This window comes from Rana temporaria, chromosome 2, assembly GCF_905171775.1.
Source record: "Rana temporaria chromosome 2, aRanTem1.1, whole genome shotgun sequence".
Classification (NCBI taxonomy): domain Eukaryota; kingdom Metazoa; phylum Chordata; class Amphibia; order Anura; family Ranidae; genus Rana; species Rana temporaria.
Genome location: NC_053490.1, coordinates 304824550 through 304841827, shown reverse-complemented (window position 1 = coordinate 304841827; position 17278 = coordinate 304824550). Strand labels below are relative to the sequence as shown.

General features: G+C 43.7%; 1 protein-coding gene across 1 annotated transcript in view; it reads right to left on the bottom strand.

Annotated features, from left to right (window-relative positions):
• The window catches only part of LOC120926967 (protein argonaute-1), a 193802-nt gene that overhangs the window by 24613 nt on the left and 151911 nt on the right, over positions 1-17278 (bottom strand). Inside the window, exons 12-13 of the mRNA XM_040337319.1 lie at positions 16507-16691; positions 11288-11447 (exon numbers count right to left, since the gene is read on the bottom strand). Coding sequence (XP_040193253.1) covers positions 11288-11447; positions 16507-16691 — 345 coding nt within the window. The remainder of the gene's footprint in view (positions 1-11287; positions 11448-16506; positions 16692-17278) is intronic.

Below are 17278 nucleotides of genomic sequence, written 5' to 3'. Positions count from 1 at the left end.
GGTGTGTTCAAGGTGATGAGCTGTGTTGCTTTTACGCCAAACATAACATTTTGCATTGTTGCCAAAAAGTTTGATTTTGGTTTCATCTGACCAGAGTACCTTCTTCCACATGTTTGGTGTGTCTCACAGGGGGCTTGTGGCAAACTTTAACCACTTAAGGACTGCCTCCTGCACATATACATCAGCAGAATGGCACGGCTGAGCACATGTACGTACAGGTACGTCCTGTACATGTACCCAGCCGTGGGTCGCGGGCGCGCTCCCGCGACCCGGTCCAAAGCTCCGTGACCGGGACCGCGGGACCCGATCGCCACTGGGGTCCCGCGATCGGTCCCCGGAGCTGAAGAACGGGGAGAGCCGCGTGTAAACACGGCTTCCCCGTTCTTCACTGTGGCGGCTGCATCGATCGTGTCATCCCTTTTATAGGGGATGACAATCGATGACGTCACTCCTACAGCCACACCCCCCTACAGTTGTAAACACACATTAGGTGAAACATAACTCCTTCAGCGCCCCCTGTGGTTAACTCCCAAACTGCAACTGGCATTTCCACAGTAAACAATGCATTTTAAATGCATTTTTTGCTGTAAAAATTACAATGGTCCCAAAAATGTGCCAAAATTGTCCGAAGTGTCCGCCATAATGTCTCACTCACGAAAACAATTGCTGATCGCTGCCATTAGTAGTAAAAAAATAATAATTAATAAAAATGCAATAAAACTATCCCCTATTTTGTAAACGCTGTAAATTTTGCGCAAACCAACCGATAAACGCTTATTGCGATTTTTTCCCAAAAATATGTAGAAGAATACGTATCGGCCTAAACTGAGGAAAAAAATATATTTTTTTAATATATTTTTGGGGGATATTTATTATAGCAAAAATCAAAATTTTCGCTCTATTAGAGGTGATCAAATACCACCAAAAGAAAGCTCTATTTGTGGGAAAAAAAGGACACCAATTTTGTTTGGGAGCCACGTCGCACGACCACGCAATTGTCAGTTAAAGCGACGCAGTGCCGAATCGCAAAAAGGGGCAAGGTCCTTTAGCTGCATTTTGGTCCGGGTCTTAAGTGGTTAAACGACACTTTTTATGGATATCTTTTAGAAATTGCTTTCTTCTTGCCACTCTTCCATAAAGGCCAGATTTGCGCAGTATACGACTGCTTGTTGTCCTATGGACAGAGTCTCCCACCTCAGCTGTAGATCTCTGCAGTTCATCCAGAATGATCATGGGCCTCTTGGCTGCATCTCTGATCAGTCTTCTCCTTGTATGAGCTGAAAGTTTAGAGGGACGGCCAGGTCTTCGTAGATTTGCAGTGGTCTGATACTCCTTTCATTTCAATATTATCGCTTGCACAGTGCTCCTTGGGATGTTTAACCAGTTCCCGACCACCGCATGTACATATACGTCCACAATATGGCACGTACAGGCACATGGGCGTATAGGTACGTCCCCGCCTTACCTCGGTTCGGGGGTCCGATCGGGACCCCCTCCGGTACATGCGGCGGCCGGGAACGGTGTACGGGAGGTCCGGGAGGAGGGGGCGGCTATTGGTTTCCAGCCGTCCCCTCTCGATCTCCCTCGGCGAATGAGATTGCAGCAGAGCCCTCCCTGCCTGTGTAACTGTAAACACAGGCAGGGAGGAAGTGACGTTTTCTCCCCTCTGGCGGTCTTTTCGTCTGATTCCAGAGGAGAGAAGACGTCAGTACTGTGAGTTGCACCAACAGCACACTGACACAGCACACATAGGCACATAACCCCCCCCGATCACCCCCCCAGCACCCCCAGATCACCCCCTGTCACAGTGTCACTGATTGCAGTGATCATTTATTTTCTGATCACTGCTTTTAGTGTCAGTGTGACAGAAAAAAGTGTCAGGGCAGTTAGGTTTAGGCCCCTTTAGGTCCAGGGTAGCCCCCTACCCCCCCCCCAATAAAGGTTTAACCCCTGATTGCCCCTAAAGTTAACCCTTTCACCCCTATTGCCAGTGTCACTAAGCGATCGGTTTCTGATCGCTGTATTAGTGTCACTGTTGCCGCTAGGCAGTTAGTTTTTTTTGAGGTTCGCCGCCAGGTTTATATAGCGTTAGGTACCCCCATAAATAAAGGTTTTAACCCCTGATTGCCCCTAGAGTTAACCCTTTCACCCCTATTGCCAGTGTCACTAAGCGATCGGTTTCTGATCGCTGTATTAGTGTCACTGTTGCCGCTAGGCAGTTAGTTTTTTTTGAGGTTCGCCGCCAGGTTTATATAGCGTTAGGTACCCCCATAAATAAAGGTTTTAACCCCTGATTGCCCCTAGAGTTAACCCTTTCACCCCTATTGCCAGTGTCACTAAGCGATCGGTTTCTGATCGCTGTATTAGTGTCACTGTTGCCGCTAGGCAGTTAGTTTTTTTTGAGGTTCGCCGCCAGGTTTATATAGCGTTAGGTACCCCCATAAATAAAGGTTTTAACCCCTGATTGCCCCTAGAGTTAACCCTTTCACCACTGATCACTGTATAAGTGTCACTGGTGACGTGGTTAGCCAGTTAGTTATTTAGTTATTTTAGGTTCGCCACCAGGTTTTTAGAAAGCGTTAGGTACCCCCATATATTACCGAATAAAGGTTTTAACCCCCTGATTGCCCCCTAGTTAACCCTTTCACCAGTGATCACCGTATAAGTGTTACGGTTGACGCTGGTTGGTTAGTTTGCTGTTTATAGCATCAGAGCACCCGCCGTATATAACCCAATAGGTTTAACCCCCTGATCACCCGGCGGGTGATATAAATTTAATTTTAGCGCCAGTCAGGGTCTGCGTCACCCCAGGCAGCGTTAGGTTAGAGCCAGTACCGCTTACACCCACTCGCTAAGCATACACCCCCCTTAGTGGTATAGGATCTGAACGGATCGATACCTGATCTGATCAGATCTATACTAGCGTACCCAGCAGTTTAGGGTACCCAAAAACGCATTGTTAGCGGAATCAGCCCAGATACCCGCTAGCACCTGCGTTTTCCCCCTCTGCCCAGCCCAACCCACCCAAGTGCAGTATCGATCGATCACTGTCACTTACAAAACACAAGACACATAACTGCAGCGTTCGCAGAGACAGGCCTGATCCCTGCGATCGCTTACAGTTTTTTTTTAAGCGTTTTCTACATTTGCTTTTCTATAGTCAGGTGCTTTTTTTACCTGTGAATCCTTACCATTGTACCACTAAATTTAGAGTCCAAAATGGCAAACCGAAGGTACAATGATAAGCAGGCCTTGGAGTTCATGTGCATGTCAGATAGTGAAGAGGAGGAGGTCACGCATCTGACAGATTCTGGCTCAGAATATGAACCCATTTACGACAGCGGCTCCATGTCAGATAGCTCGCACGACGAAGTTGAGGTCCCTGCTAAGGCCAGGCGTACCCGATCCCATTCTGATGTTGTTGAGCAGCAAGAACCGCAGGACCCTCGTATGGAGCAGAGATCCAGTACTAGCGCCGCTATTCCTTCTGGTGAATTGGCAAGCACCAGCGGCCTAGTACACCCTGGTCGTTTATCCAGCACTGCAGTAACACTTGGTGACGTGGCGAGTCCCATAAGTGCAGTTGAAGCTGGCGATGTGGCAAGCACAAGTAGTGTCCCGCTGCCACCAAGAAAAAGACAGAGACAGGCCCGTCGTGCCCATAGTGCCCTTCCTGTAGAATTTGCCTATCCTGATTGGGTCCCCACCACTTCTACAGCACCTGTACTTCCCCCATTCACTGGCCAACCCGGTATTCAGGTGGATACAGCGAACTTTATGTCACTTGATTTTTATTCGCTGTATTTCACGGAAGATCTCTATAGATCTATTGTGGACCAGACTAATTTATATGCTGGTACTTACATCGCCGCTAACCCCCAGTCTCGCCTTGCCAAAGAATGGAAACCTCTCGAGGTTTCCGAATTTAAGACCTTTCTGGGCCTTACCCTCAACATGGGCATACACAAATTTCCGTCATTGCGGATGTATTGGTCCACACATCCCATTGACCATATGTACATTTTCTCTGCTCACATGGCCAGGAGACGATACGAGGCGATCCTGCGGTTCCTGCATTTCAGTGACAATGCACTTTGTCGTCCACGTGGAGACCCTGAATTTGACCGGCTCTACAAAATTCGGCCCCTCGTAAACCATTTCAACGAACGTTTTGCAGCCTTGTTTAATCCCCAGCAGGTTGTATGCGTTGATGAGTCCCTGATTAAATTTGCTGGCCGCTTGTCTTTCAAACAGTTCCTTCCCAGCAAGCGTGCCAGATACGGGGTCAAGCTCTATAAGCTCTGTGACAGGGCCACAGGCTACACATGGAGCTTTAGGGTTTACGAGGGAAAAGATAGTCAGGTAGAGCCGGAAGGATGCCCAGATTACATGGGGAGCGCTGGCAAGATTGTTTGGGACTTGGTGTCACCCTTATTCGGAAAGGGGTACCATTTGTATGTGGACAATTTTTACAGCAGCGTGCCACTTTTTAGCCACTTATTTGATCAACAGATTGGAGCATGTGGCACCGTGCGACCTAATCGCCGGGGCTTCCCCCAGCGGCTTGTAGATGCCCGTGTTAGGCCGGGGGCGAGAGCCTGCTGCAGATGTAAAAATTTGCTCGCTGTGAAGTGGCGGGACAATAGGAATGTTTTCGTTCTTACCACCCTTCACGCAGACACGACAGTCCAAATTCGTACGGCGACTGGTGTTGTGGAGAAACCCCTCTGTGTCCACGAATATAACCTTAATATGGGAGGGGTGGACCTCAACGACCAGTTGATGGCGCCGTATCATATTGCCCGTAAGACGAGACGCTGGTACAAAAAAGTGTCTCTACATTTATTTCAATTGGCTCTACTGAATGCTCATGTCGTATACAGAGCTTCAGGACGGAATGAATCCTTCCTTCAATTCCAGAGGGATATCATCACAGAACTCCTGTATCCAGGCGGTATTGTACCTCACCATCTCCTACCAAATGCAGTAAGCCGACTGCATGAGAGGCATTTTTCTTATGTCCTCCCGAGTACCCCTACCCAACGAGCCCCCCAAAGAAAATGTCGTGTCTGTACCAAGCGCGGATTTAGGCGTGACACCCGTTATTTTTGTCCCAAATGTCCTGGCAATCCTGGTCTTTGTATTGGTGAATGTTTTGAACGCTTCCACACACACGTTAATTATTAGTGTAGGGTGAAACATTTCACAGGCTAGGCACACTCACACAGGGTCTCCCAAGATGCCATCGCATTTTGAGAGACCCAAACCTGGAACCGAAAAGTTGAAGTTACAGTTCACAGTTACAAAAAAAAGTGTTAAAAAAAAAAAAAAAAAAAGTAAAAAATAAAAACACACAAAAAAATATAAAATAAAAAAACCAAAAATAGTTGTCGTTTTATTGTTCTCTCCCTCTCTATTCTCTCTCTATTGTTCTGCTCTTTTTTACTGTATTCTATTCTGCAAAGTTTTATTGTTGTTATGTTTTTTCATGCTTGCTTTTCAGGTATGTAATTTATTTTACTGTTTTCAGGTACGCCATTCAGCTGTTGCGCGGACTTATTTATCTTGACAGCAACAGCGTTTGCTCCCACGATATATAAAGCCGCGACTCCAGTGCTGTAGGAGGTGATTTCACCACCACAGTTAAAAAAAAGAGCATATATGCCGAAGCATGCGGGCAGCAGGGGCGGAGGAGCGATTTTGCTCCTAATGCCGCGTACATACGGTTGACATTCCTACGGAGGCTTTCCCGTGGAAAAGTCTGACCATGTGTACACGGCATAGAAAAGTCCGACCGTGTGTACGCGGCATAGAAAAGTCCGACCGTACGCGGCATAACTTTTTTGCGGGAGGATGCCCCCATGCTTTGGCATATATATATATTTTAGGCACAGGTTGCGTTAAAAAATGTTTTATTTTTTACTATGTTTTTTTATAGGTATTTGCTTTGCAGGTATGGTATGATCTTACTGTTATACTGGAATGTTACTTTGTTTTAATGTTAACCATCATTTGCTTAGCAGGTACGCCATTCAGTTGCAGTGCGGATTTATTTAGCGTGACAGCAACAGCGTTTGCTCCCACGATATATAAAGCCGCGACTCCAATGCTGTAGGAGGTGATTTCACCACTACAGTTCAAAAAAGAGCATATATGCCGGAGCATGGGGGCATTAGGGGCGGAGGAGCGATTTTGCTCCTAATGCCGCGTACATACGGTTGACATTCCTACGGAGGCTTTCCTGTGGAAAAGTCTGACCATGTGTACACGGCATAGAAAAGTCCGACCGTGTGTACGCGGCATAGAAAAGTCCGACCGTACGCGGCATAACTTTTTTGCGGGAGGATGCCCCCATGCTTCGGCATATATAAATGGTGCATGTATGCCCATCATTAGAAGTGGGTGGATGAAGGGAGGTATTCTAATGGTGGGCATACCCACCGATCAATCTTTTTTTTGTTCAGCCAACAGACTGCATGAAAAAAAAAAAGATTACAATACATGTCCAACAAGAACCATCAACGTACTGGTATGTTGCAGGACTTTGAATGGTTATACCAGAATGATGCCTGCGGGTTTAGGCATCATCTTGGTATCATTCTTTTCAGCCAGCGGTCGGCTTTCATGTAAAAGCAGTCCTAGCGGCTAATTAGCCTCTAGACTGCTTTTACATTCAGTGGGAGGGAATGTCCCCCCCCCCAGATATAAACGGCGCCATTGAGAATATGGGAAAGCATTTTATCACACCGATCTTGGTGTGGTCAGATGCTTTGAGGGCAGAGGAAAGATCTAGGGTCTAATAGACCCCATTTAAAAAAAAAAAAGAGTACCTGTCACTAACTATTGCTATCATAAGGGATATTTACATTCCCTGAGATAACAATAAAAATGGTAAAAAAATAAATAAATGGAAGGAACAGTTAACAAATAAAATAAAAAAAGCGAAATAAATATATAAAAAAATAAAAAAATAAAAAAAAGCATCCCTGTCCCCCCCTGCTCTTGCGCAAAGACGAACGCAAGCGTCGGTCTGGAGTCATATGTAAACAGCAATTGCACCATGCATGTGAGGTATCACCGCGAAGGGCAGATCGAGGGCAGTCATTTTAGCAGTAGACCTACTCTGTAAATCTAATGTGGTAACCTGTAAAGGCTTTTAAAGGCTTTTAAAAATGTATGTAGTTTGTTGCCACTGCGCGTTTGTGCGCAATTTTAAAGTATGTCGTGTTTGGTATCCATGTACTCGGCCTAAGATCATAATTTTTATTTCATCAATAATTTGGGCAATATAGTGTGTTTTAGTGCTTTAAAATAAAAAAAAGTGTATTTTTTCCCCAAAAAATGCGTTTGAAAAAACGCTGCGCAAATACTGTGTGGAAATTTTTTTTGCAACACCTACCATTTTAATCTGTAGGGCCTTTGCTTTAAAAAAATATATAATGTTTGGGGGTTCAACTTTACTTTCTTGCAAAAAAATAATATGTTTTTATGTAAACAAACAGTGTCAGAAAGGGCTTTTTCTTCAAGTGGTTAGAAGAGTGGGTGATGTGTGACATAAGCTTCTAATTGTTGTGCATAAAATGCCAGGACAATTGAAAACCCCCCCAAATGACCCCATTTTGGAAAGTAGACACCCCAAGCTATTTGCTGAGAGGCATCTTAAGTCCATGGAATATTTTAGATTTTGACCCAAGTTGCGGGAAATATAAATATATATATATATATATATATATTTTTTTTTGCGCAAAGTTGTCACTAAATGATATATTGCTCAAACATGCCATGGGCATATGTGGAATTACACCCCAAAATGCATTCTGCTGCTTCTCCTGAGTACGGGGATACCACATGTGTGAGACTTTTTGGGAGCCTAGCCGCGTACGGGACCCCAAAAACCAATCACCGCCTTCAGGCTTTCTAAGGGTGTAAATTTTTGATTTCACTCCTCACTACCTATCACAGTTTCGAAGGCCATAAAATGCCAAAATAGCACAAAAAAAACCCAAATGACCCCATTTTGGAAAGAAGACACCCCAAGGAAACTGCTGAGAGGCATGTTGAGTCCATTGATTTTTTTTTTTTTTGTCCAAAGTGATTGAATAATGAGAAAAAAAAAAAAAAAAAGAAAAATGTGTCACTAAATGATATATTGCTCACACATGCCATGGTTATATGTGGAGTTGCACCCTAAAATACATTCTGCTGCTTCTCCTGAGTACGGGGATACCACATGTTTGGGACTTTTTGGGAGCCTAGCCGCGTACGGGACCCCGAAAACCAAGCACCGCCTTCAGCATTTCTAAGGGCGCAAATTTTTGATTTCACTCCTCACTACCTATCACAGTTTCGAAGGCCATAAAATGCCAAAATAGCACAAAAAAACCCCCAAATGACCCCATTTTGGAAAGTAGACACCCCAAGCTATTTGCTGAGAGGCATGTTGAGTCCATGGAATATTTAATTTTTTTGCCCCAAGTGATTGAATCATGACCAAAAAAAATTAAAATAAAAAAATGTACAAAACATTGTCACTAAATGATATATTTCTCACACATGCCATGGTTATATGTGGAATTGCACCCCAAAATACATTCTGCTACTTCTCCTGAGTACGGGGATACCACATGTGTGGGACTTTTTGGGAGCCTAGCCGCGTATGAGACCCCGAAAACCAAGCACCGCCTTCAAGATTTCTAAGGACATAAATTTTTGATTTCACTCACACAAATCTTGAAGGCAGTGCTTGGTTTTCGGGGCCCCGTACGCGGCTAGGCTCCCAAAAAGTCCCACACATGTGGTATCCCCGTACTCAGGAGAAGCAGCAGAATGTATTTTGGGGTGCAATTCCACATATAACCGTGGCATGTGTGAGAAATATATCATTTAGTGACAACGTTTTGTATTTTTTTTTTTTTGGTCATTATTCAGTGACTTGGGGCAAAAAAATTAAATATTCCATGGACTCAACATGCCTCTCAGCAAATAGCTTGGGGTGTCTACTTTCCAAAATGGGGTCATTTGGGGGGGTTTTGTGCTGTTTTGGCATTTTATTGCCTTCGAAACTGTGATAGGTAGTGAGGAGTGAAATCAAAAATTTATGCCCTTAGAAATCCTGAAGGCGGTGATTGGTTTTCGGGGTCCCGTACGCGGCTAGGCTCCCAAAAAGTCCCACACATGTGGTATCCCCGTACTCAGGAGAAGCAGCAGAATGTATTTTGGGGTGCAATTCCACATATAACCGTGGCATGTGTGAGAAATATATCATTTAGTGACAACGTTTTGTATTTTTTTTTTTTGGTCATTATTCAGTGACTTGGGGCAAAAAAATTAAATATTCCATGGACTCAACATGCCTCTCAGCAAATAGCTTGGGGTGTCTACTTTCCAAAATGGGGTCATTTGGGGGGGTTGTGTGACATCTTGGCATTTTATGGCCTTCAAAACTGTGATAGGTAGTGATAGGTAGTGAGGAGTGAAATAAAAAATGTATGCCCTTAGAAATCTTGAAGGCGGTGCTTTGTTTTCGGGGCCCCGTATGCGGCTAGGCTCACAAAAAGTTCCACATATGTGGTATCCCCGTACTCGGGAGAAGCAGCAGAATGTATTTTGGGGTGCAATTCCACATATAACTATGGCATGTGTGAGCAATATATCATTTAGTGACAACTTTGTGCAAAAAAAAATCAGTTTGTCATATTCCCGCAACTTGTGTCAAAATATAAAATATTCCATGGACTCGACATGCCTCTCAGCAAATAGCTTAGGGTGTCTACTTTCCAAAATGGGGTCATTTGTTTTTTTTTTTGCTATTTTGGCATTTTATGGCCTTCGAAACCTTGATAGGTAGTGAGGAGTGAAATCAAAAATTTGTGCCCTTAGAAATGCTGAAGGCGGTGCTTGGGTTTTGGGGCCCCGTATGCGGCTAGGCTCCCAAAAAGTCCCACACATGTGGTATCCCCGTACTCAGGAGAAGCAGCAGAATGTATTTTGGGGTGCAATTCCACATATAACCATGGCATGTGTGAGAAATATATCATTTAGTGACAACTTTTTGTAAACATTTTTTTTTTTTTTTTTTTTTCGTCATTATTCAATCACTTGGGACAAAAAAATTAAATATTCAATGGACTCAACATGCCTCTCAGCAGTTTCCTTGGGGTGTCTACTTTCCAAAATGGGGTCATTTGGGGGGGTTTTGTACTGCCCTGCCATTTTAGCACCTCAAGAAATGAGATAGGCAGTCATAAAATAAAAGCTGTGTAAATTCCAGAAAATGTACCCTAGTTTGTAGACGCTATAACTTTTGCGAAAACCAATAAATATACGCTTATTGCGATTTTTTTTACTAAAGACATGTGGCTGAATACATTTTGGCCTAAATGTTTAACTAAAATTTAGTTTATTCGATTTTTTTTACTTTTTGTTATAAGAAAAATCATTTTTTTTCAAAATTTACGGTCTTTTTGCGTTTATATCGCAAAAAATAAAAATCGCAGAGGCGATCAAATACCATCAAAATAAAGCTCTATTTGTGGGAAGAAAAGGACGCAAGTTTCGTTTCGGTACAACATTGCATGACCGCGCAATTACCAGTTAAAGCAGCGCATTGCCAAATTGTAAAAACACCTCTGGTCTTTAGACAGCATATTGGTCCGGAGCTTAAGTGGTTAAAGCTTGGGAAATCTATTTGTATCCAAATCCAGCTTTAAACTTCTCCACAACAGTCTCTCGGACCTGCCTGGTGTGTTCCTTGTTCTTCATGATGCTCTCTGCGCTTTAAACGGACCTCTGAGACTATCACAGTGCATGTGCATTTATACGGAGACTTGATTACACACAGGTGGATTCTATTTATCATCATTAGTCATTTAGGTCAACATTGGCTCATTCAGAGATCCTCACTGAACTTCTGGAGAGAGTTTGCTGCACTGAAAGTAAAGGGGCTGAATAATTTTGCACGCCCAATTTTTCAGTTTTTTATTTGTTAAAAAAGTTTGAAAAATCCAATAAATTTCGTTCCACTTCATGATTGTATCCCACTTGTTGTTGATTCTTCCAAAAAACAATTACAGTTTTATATCTTTATGTTTGAAGCCTGAAATGTGGCAAAAGGTCGCAAAGTTCAAGGGGGCCGAATACTTTCGCAAGGCACTGTATTTTTGTATCTAATAAAGTCAAAGTACTACATACTCTGTTATATGAGAAAAATAATGAGACAAAGATTACCCATATCAATTTAATTGGTTTGCTATATTAACTTTAAACTTAAAGCTAAAAAAAACATTACCGTTGATGAGGCACTAAGATGTTGTTGATCCCACCTAGTTTGACATTGATCTTCAGGCACAGATTGCTGAGGGTCTGTGGGGAAGTCTTTACCACGTTTTTTACTTGGACACATTGGGTAGCCATGCCAAGCAAAGTGTCCCCAACACGTTTTACTTCCGCTAGAATCAAATTAATTAACATTTATTATTGTACAGAAATTATTTTCATTTTTGTATGTACATTTTTGTCACAATATATTAGCATTCCTTTAAAATTCCTTTAAAATCATATGGATAATACTTATATTAACCAGGAACTTCACAGCTAAAGATTCTCTGAACAAAACTCAGTCACCTGTTTAAGAACTATGAACAAATGTTCTACCTAAAACCCTTTTTCATAGTTCAGAATTAGGAAAAAAAATGTGTGTCTGTGGTTTTTAAAACGTGCCATATATTGTCATACATTAGCAGATCTTTCAATACTTTTGAAAAACAGTTTGTAGAAAGCAGTACCATGAGCATAAACAGTGCTGGGACCTGTGTCCATCAATGGACAAAAATCCTATTTTCTTCCTTGTCCTAAAGTTATATATTGTCAGGATTTGCCTGCAGCCCAAGAGCTGCCTGAAGGACCAAAGTCAGAATCTGACACCGAATGAGGCTGACCCCCTTAATAATAGGGGAAAATACCAACATCACCAGAGGGAGGACACTCAGTTATTTACACAGGTAATGTGGGCTCCATTGGACCAGACAGGTACGATGATCCTTTTAGAGAGGGGAAGGGACCTTACATGCCCTGAGGGAGAAGGATTTCATAGATGGACTGACCGGTGACAGAGGCTAAACTGATGCAAGAATTAGGATCAGAGCCTCTAGGTTAAGGAGACCCCAAGGGGTCAGGGTAGGATTGAAAAACTATGTTGTGGCACAGTGGAGAAGAGGATTTGCTAAAGAGAGTGCCAGACAAAAGAGATAAATCTGTGTACCATTTCACAGGTCTCAATTCAGCTTTGTGCGCAAGAGCAGCATCGCTGCTCTCTCTCTCCCTTCTCACAGGCTCAAAGACAGCAGCGGAAGCTAATTGGTATTGCTATGGGGATACTCTGAAGGGGAGGAGCTAGGAGCGCCACCGGGGAATCCCAGAAGAGGAGGATCAGGGCTGCTCTGTGCAAAACCAGAAGAGTATTAGGGGCAGATCCACAAAGCGAGTACGCCGGCGTATCTACTGATACGCCGGCGTACTTTCAAATTTCCCGCGTCGTATCTTTGTTTTGAATCCATCTGGGTTAGATCCGACAGGCGTACGTCTTCGTACGCCTTTGGATCTAAGATGCAATTCTTCGGCGTCCGCTGGGTGGCGTTCCCGTCGTAATCCGCGTCGAGTATGCAAATTAGCTATTTCCGACGATCCACGAACGTACGAGCGGCCGTCGCATTCTTTTACGTCGTCTCTTGTCGGCTTTTTCCGGCGTATAGTTAAAGCTGCTGTTTGGTGGCGTACTCAATGTTAAGTATGGCCGTCGTTCCCGCGTATAATTTAAAAAAATATATTTTGTTTGCGTAAGTCGTCCGTGAATCGGGCTGGACGTAATTTACATCCACGTCAAAACAATGACGTCCTTGCGACGTCATTTAGCGCAATGCACGGCAGGAAATTTAGGGACGGCGCATGCGCAGTTCGTTCGGTGCGGGGACGCGCTTCATTTAAATAAAACACGCCCCCCTACTCGCCGATTTGAATTAGGCGCCGTTACGCCGCGAGAGATACACTACGCCGCCGTAACTTACAGCGCAAATTCTTTCAGGATTCAAACAAAAAAAAGTAAGCTGCGGCGTAGCGTATCTCAGATACGCTGCGCCGGGGCAGATCTTTGTGGATCTGCCCCTTTGTATCTATGAAGAGAATAAAAACCATTGCTCCTGATTCCTTTAATTTTTTTGCACTTGTTATGATATTACATTGTACACAATTTGTACCATTTTTTCACAAACGACGGTGAACGAGAGTGAACCACAACTGTGGGTTAGGAAGGATTTCAATGCACCTCTCTATGCGATGTGAATATCAGTACTGGACCCCAGGCGTCACTCTAATCAGAGAACAGGAGTTTGGGGGTTCACTACATCATCTCTCTCACATATAAGAATGCGTTGAGCTAGTAAGGGTGGAGGTATTTACAACATACCTTCAACCCCTAGCGTTGAAAGGTTACAATAAGCGTGAGTGAAGCACAACTTCATTCAATGCACTTCTCTATGTAAAGTGATTATCAGTACGGGACCCCAGGTGTCACTCTAATCAGAGAAAAAGAGTTTGGGGGTTCTCTACATCATATCACTCATATGGAGGAATGCATTGAGCTACCAAGGGAGGAAGTATAACATACCTTCAATCCTTAGCCAAAAAAAAAGGTACAATGAACATGTTCAATATTTTAGGGTGGAAGCCCGTATACAAGTAACAACGAATGTCAAGCACGTAGCATATGAAAATACTGTATGCAATTAGCAAATACTTGAGAGAGGCAACTTTAGCTTAGATGATCTGAGAGTGTATGTCCCTTTAAGATATTCCACAGCTGCCACCTGAAGGCACAGTAAGTAATCCCAAGCAGCAGGAAAGTATTAATTGAGCCAGAATTAAATACAGTACTTAGTAAAGGCTAAATGTGAAACGGGTAATTCTAGAGCAGTAAATGTAACGTAGTAATGGTACTTATCCGTTTGCAGAGGATGAGTGTTCTCCAGTAAGCAGAGTATTGCAGCAGCAATGGGATTCTGTAGTGCAGGGTCTTCTGGTGGAAAATATTTTAGGGTGTCCCCATCAATTGCAGTAAAGATGGTGGTGTGGATCCATGTGGTGAACAGTTAGAAAGATTGAGTTGTAGCTAGTAGCGACATGGATCCGGGCTGCGGTGATGTTCACATGTGGGGATAATGCCAGTAGTTTGCTTGTAGCGTGGTCCGGCATACGGCCGACAATAATAGAACAGCGTGTACTCTGCACGCTGTTCTGTTTATAGGAGCGAGACATGTGTAGTGCATAAAGCACTGATTCGACGCTGGAACGTACGCGACGATGGGCGATGACTTCATTGCACGGTCGTCCAGCGTGGAACGCAATACAGCGACGAGAGAGTGCCGATTACACATTTCTACAAAAATAGAACTTTAAAGAGCAGCAGAAGAGAACGTGTGCTGGTAAGTCAAAATCACTTAAAGCGGTAGTTCACCCACAATCCCATGATTTTACCATCGAGACAGGCATTGTAGCGCAAGCTACAGTATGCCTGTCCCGATTTTTTTAACCCCGTACTCACCTTGTAGTCGTCCATCGTAGATTCCGGCTCCCGCGGGGAATGGGCGTGCCTATGGAGAGGGAGGATGATTGACGGCCGGCCCTGGCACGTCACTCTCCCCGAAGACAGCCGGAGTAGGTCTCGGCTCTTCACGGCGCCTGCGCACAGGCTATGCGCACGCGTCGTGAAGACCAAGCCTATTTCGGCTATTTCCGGAGAAGCGTGACGCGCCAGAGCCGGCCGTCAATCATCCTCCGTCTCCAGAGGCACGCCCATTCCCCGGTATCTTCGATGGACGACTACAAGGTGAGTATGGGGCTAAAAAATTCGGGACAGGCATACTGTAGCTCGCGCTACAATGCCTGATTTTAAGGTAAAATAATTTTTTTTTTTTTTTTTCCCGTCGATAGGGTGAACCCCCGCTTTAAGCATGCAAGTTTATTTTGTCTTGCTATTGTCTGGGAGGGCAAAAAAATATATTTCTGCAGTAGGCAGACCATTCTGTGACATTAAACCCCCATTTTAAAATCAGGCAACATTTTTTTCTCACATACAATGAGGAAAAATAATGAAGCAAACACTAATGTTGCGTACACACGACCATTTTTCATGACGAGAAAAATGCAATTTTTTAAATTGGTCGTGAAAAACGGTTGTGTGTAGGCTGCAGAGCATTTTTCTCGACCAGAAAAATGGGCATTAAAAATTTAGAACCTGCTCTATTTTTTCTCGTCGTTTTTTCACGTCATGAAAAACAGTCGTGTGTAGGCTTTAACGATGGGGAAAAAAACGTGCATGCTCAGAAGCAAGTTATGAGAAGGGAAATTTGCATAATCATGTGTTGTACGTCACCGCGCTTTGCTCAAGCATTTTTTATCACGATTGTGTGTATGCAAGGCAGGCTTGAGAGGAATCACGTTGAGAAAAACTTTGGGGCAGATCCACATAGAATTAGATCCGCGCAGCGTATCAGAGATACGCTACGCCACCGTACCTTACCTGGCGGATCTTCGAATCCTCAAAGAATTTGCGCCTTAAGTTACGGCGGCGTAGTGTATTTCTGGCGGCGGAATTTAAATCGGCGGGTAGGGGGCGTGATTCATTTAAATGAAGCGCGTCCCGCGCCGATTGAACTGCGCATGCTCCGTTTTAAAATTTCCCACCGTGCTTTGCGTGAAATGACATCGCAACAACGTCATTTTTTGAACTTAGACGTGAGTTACGTCCATTCCCATTCACGGACGACTTACGCAAAAAAATAAATAAATTCAAATTTCGACGCGGGAACGACGGCCATACTTAACATGGCAAGTCTATTTACCATGTTTCTCTGAAAATAAGCCCTACCCCGAAAATAAGACCTAGCATGAGTTTCTAGGTTGGCTGCAATATAAGCCCTACCCCAAAAATAAGCCCTAGTTAAAGTCCTTGTAAAAACATGTAATCCGTTCTGTAAAAAGATTATACAATGTGCAGTGTGTCTCCCTTTTGTAACTTTATTGTGGAAAATACCTTATTTACAGCACTGCTGGGTGCTCACGTGACCCGCCGGAGCTCTTCTCCTCTCCTCCCATGTGATGTCAGCTGTTTTTTTTTTCTTTTCAATAAAACTTTATTAAGCCCCTACCCACTGCAGTACTCAGAGTGGGGCTGACATAATTGGGGATCTTGGCCCCTCCCTCTGCAGTATTTGGAGTAGGGAAGAAGAGCTCCAGTGGCTCACGTGAGCGGCAAGCGGCACTGTAAGTAAGGTATTTTCCACAATAATGTAATGGTAATTTGAAAGTAAGCCGGCGTATCAGTAGATACGCCGGCGTACTACCTATGTGGATCTGGCCCTTTGTTTTTTTTCCATGACATGAATAACGGTCGTGTGTACGTGGCATAAAAATTTTGGCATGATACATTTTAACAATTTTTTCCCATTCTCTTACCATATACTGGTGTTTTTCCTGGCAGTATAACAATAATGAGTTGGAGCCCAGAGTAAGTGTTTTTGAGGTGCCTGAACATTGGCTCAACACTGTCCGCGCCCTGCGCGTATTTACAGAAACATGGCTGACCCTGGATGGGCATCCCTGCATCCTTTGAAATCTTCCTTAGCTGGTCTGTAAAATTCCTGGAAAAATTAAAAAAAAAAAAAGACTATACTGACTTATTTTTTGTTTATTTTACGTACACCTATTACACCCTAGGACTGACAAAATTGTGAATGGTTCTGTTGGTTAAATATTTGCCAGCTGTTTTCCTTCAGTCAGGAACCCCCGGTTTAAGAGAAAAGGTAACACTGGTTGGTTGATGTTTTAACATACATGTTTCCCTGCTGGGTTTATCAGGGACACGGTCCTCCAATTGTAATTGTAAGTTGTATTTAAACATGATTGGTTAAGTTAGAAACTGGGGTTATATTTAAAGCTCAACTCCAGGCAGATATAAAAGATGGATGTAGGTCTGTATTTTATTAATACATCATTAAGTGTATTTTTTGTTTGCAGGCAGTCAAGCACCTGAATTTTGACTGGGTATTAACCTTTCGCAATCACTGTACAGCAGAGCTCAGGCTGAAAGATTAGGAAGCAGCACAGGGAGCCAGTCTGTTTTGCTGCACTGCTCATGTGCTAACAAGGTACATGCTGATAGGAGAAGAGAGTGAAGTGACAGAGAGATGAGCCAATTTCTCCTTTTACAGTCCAGCCACACACTGGG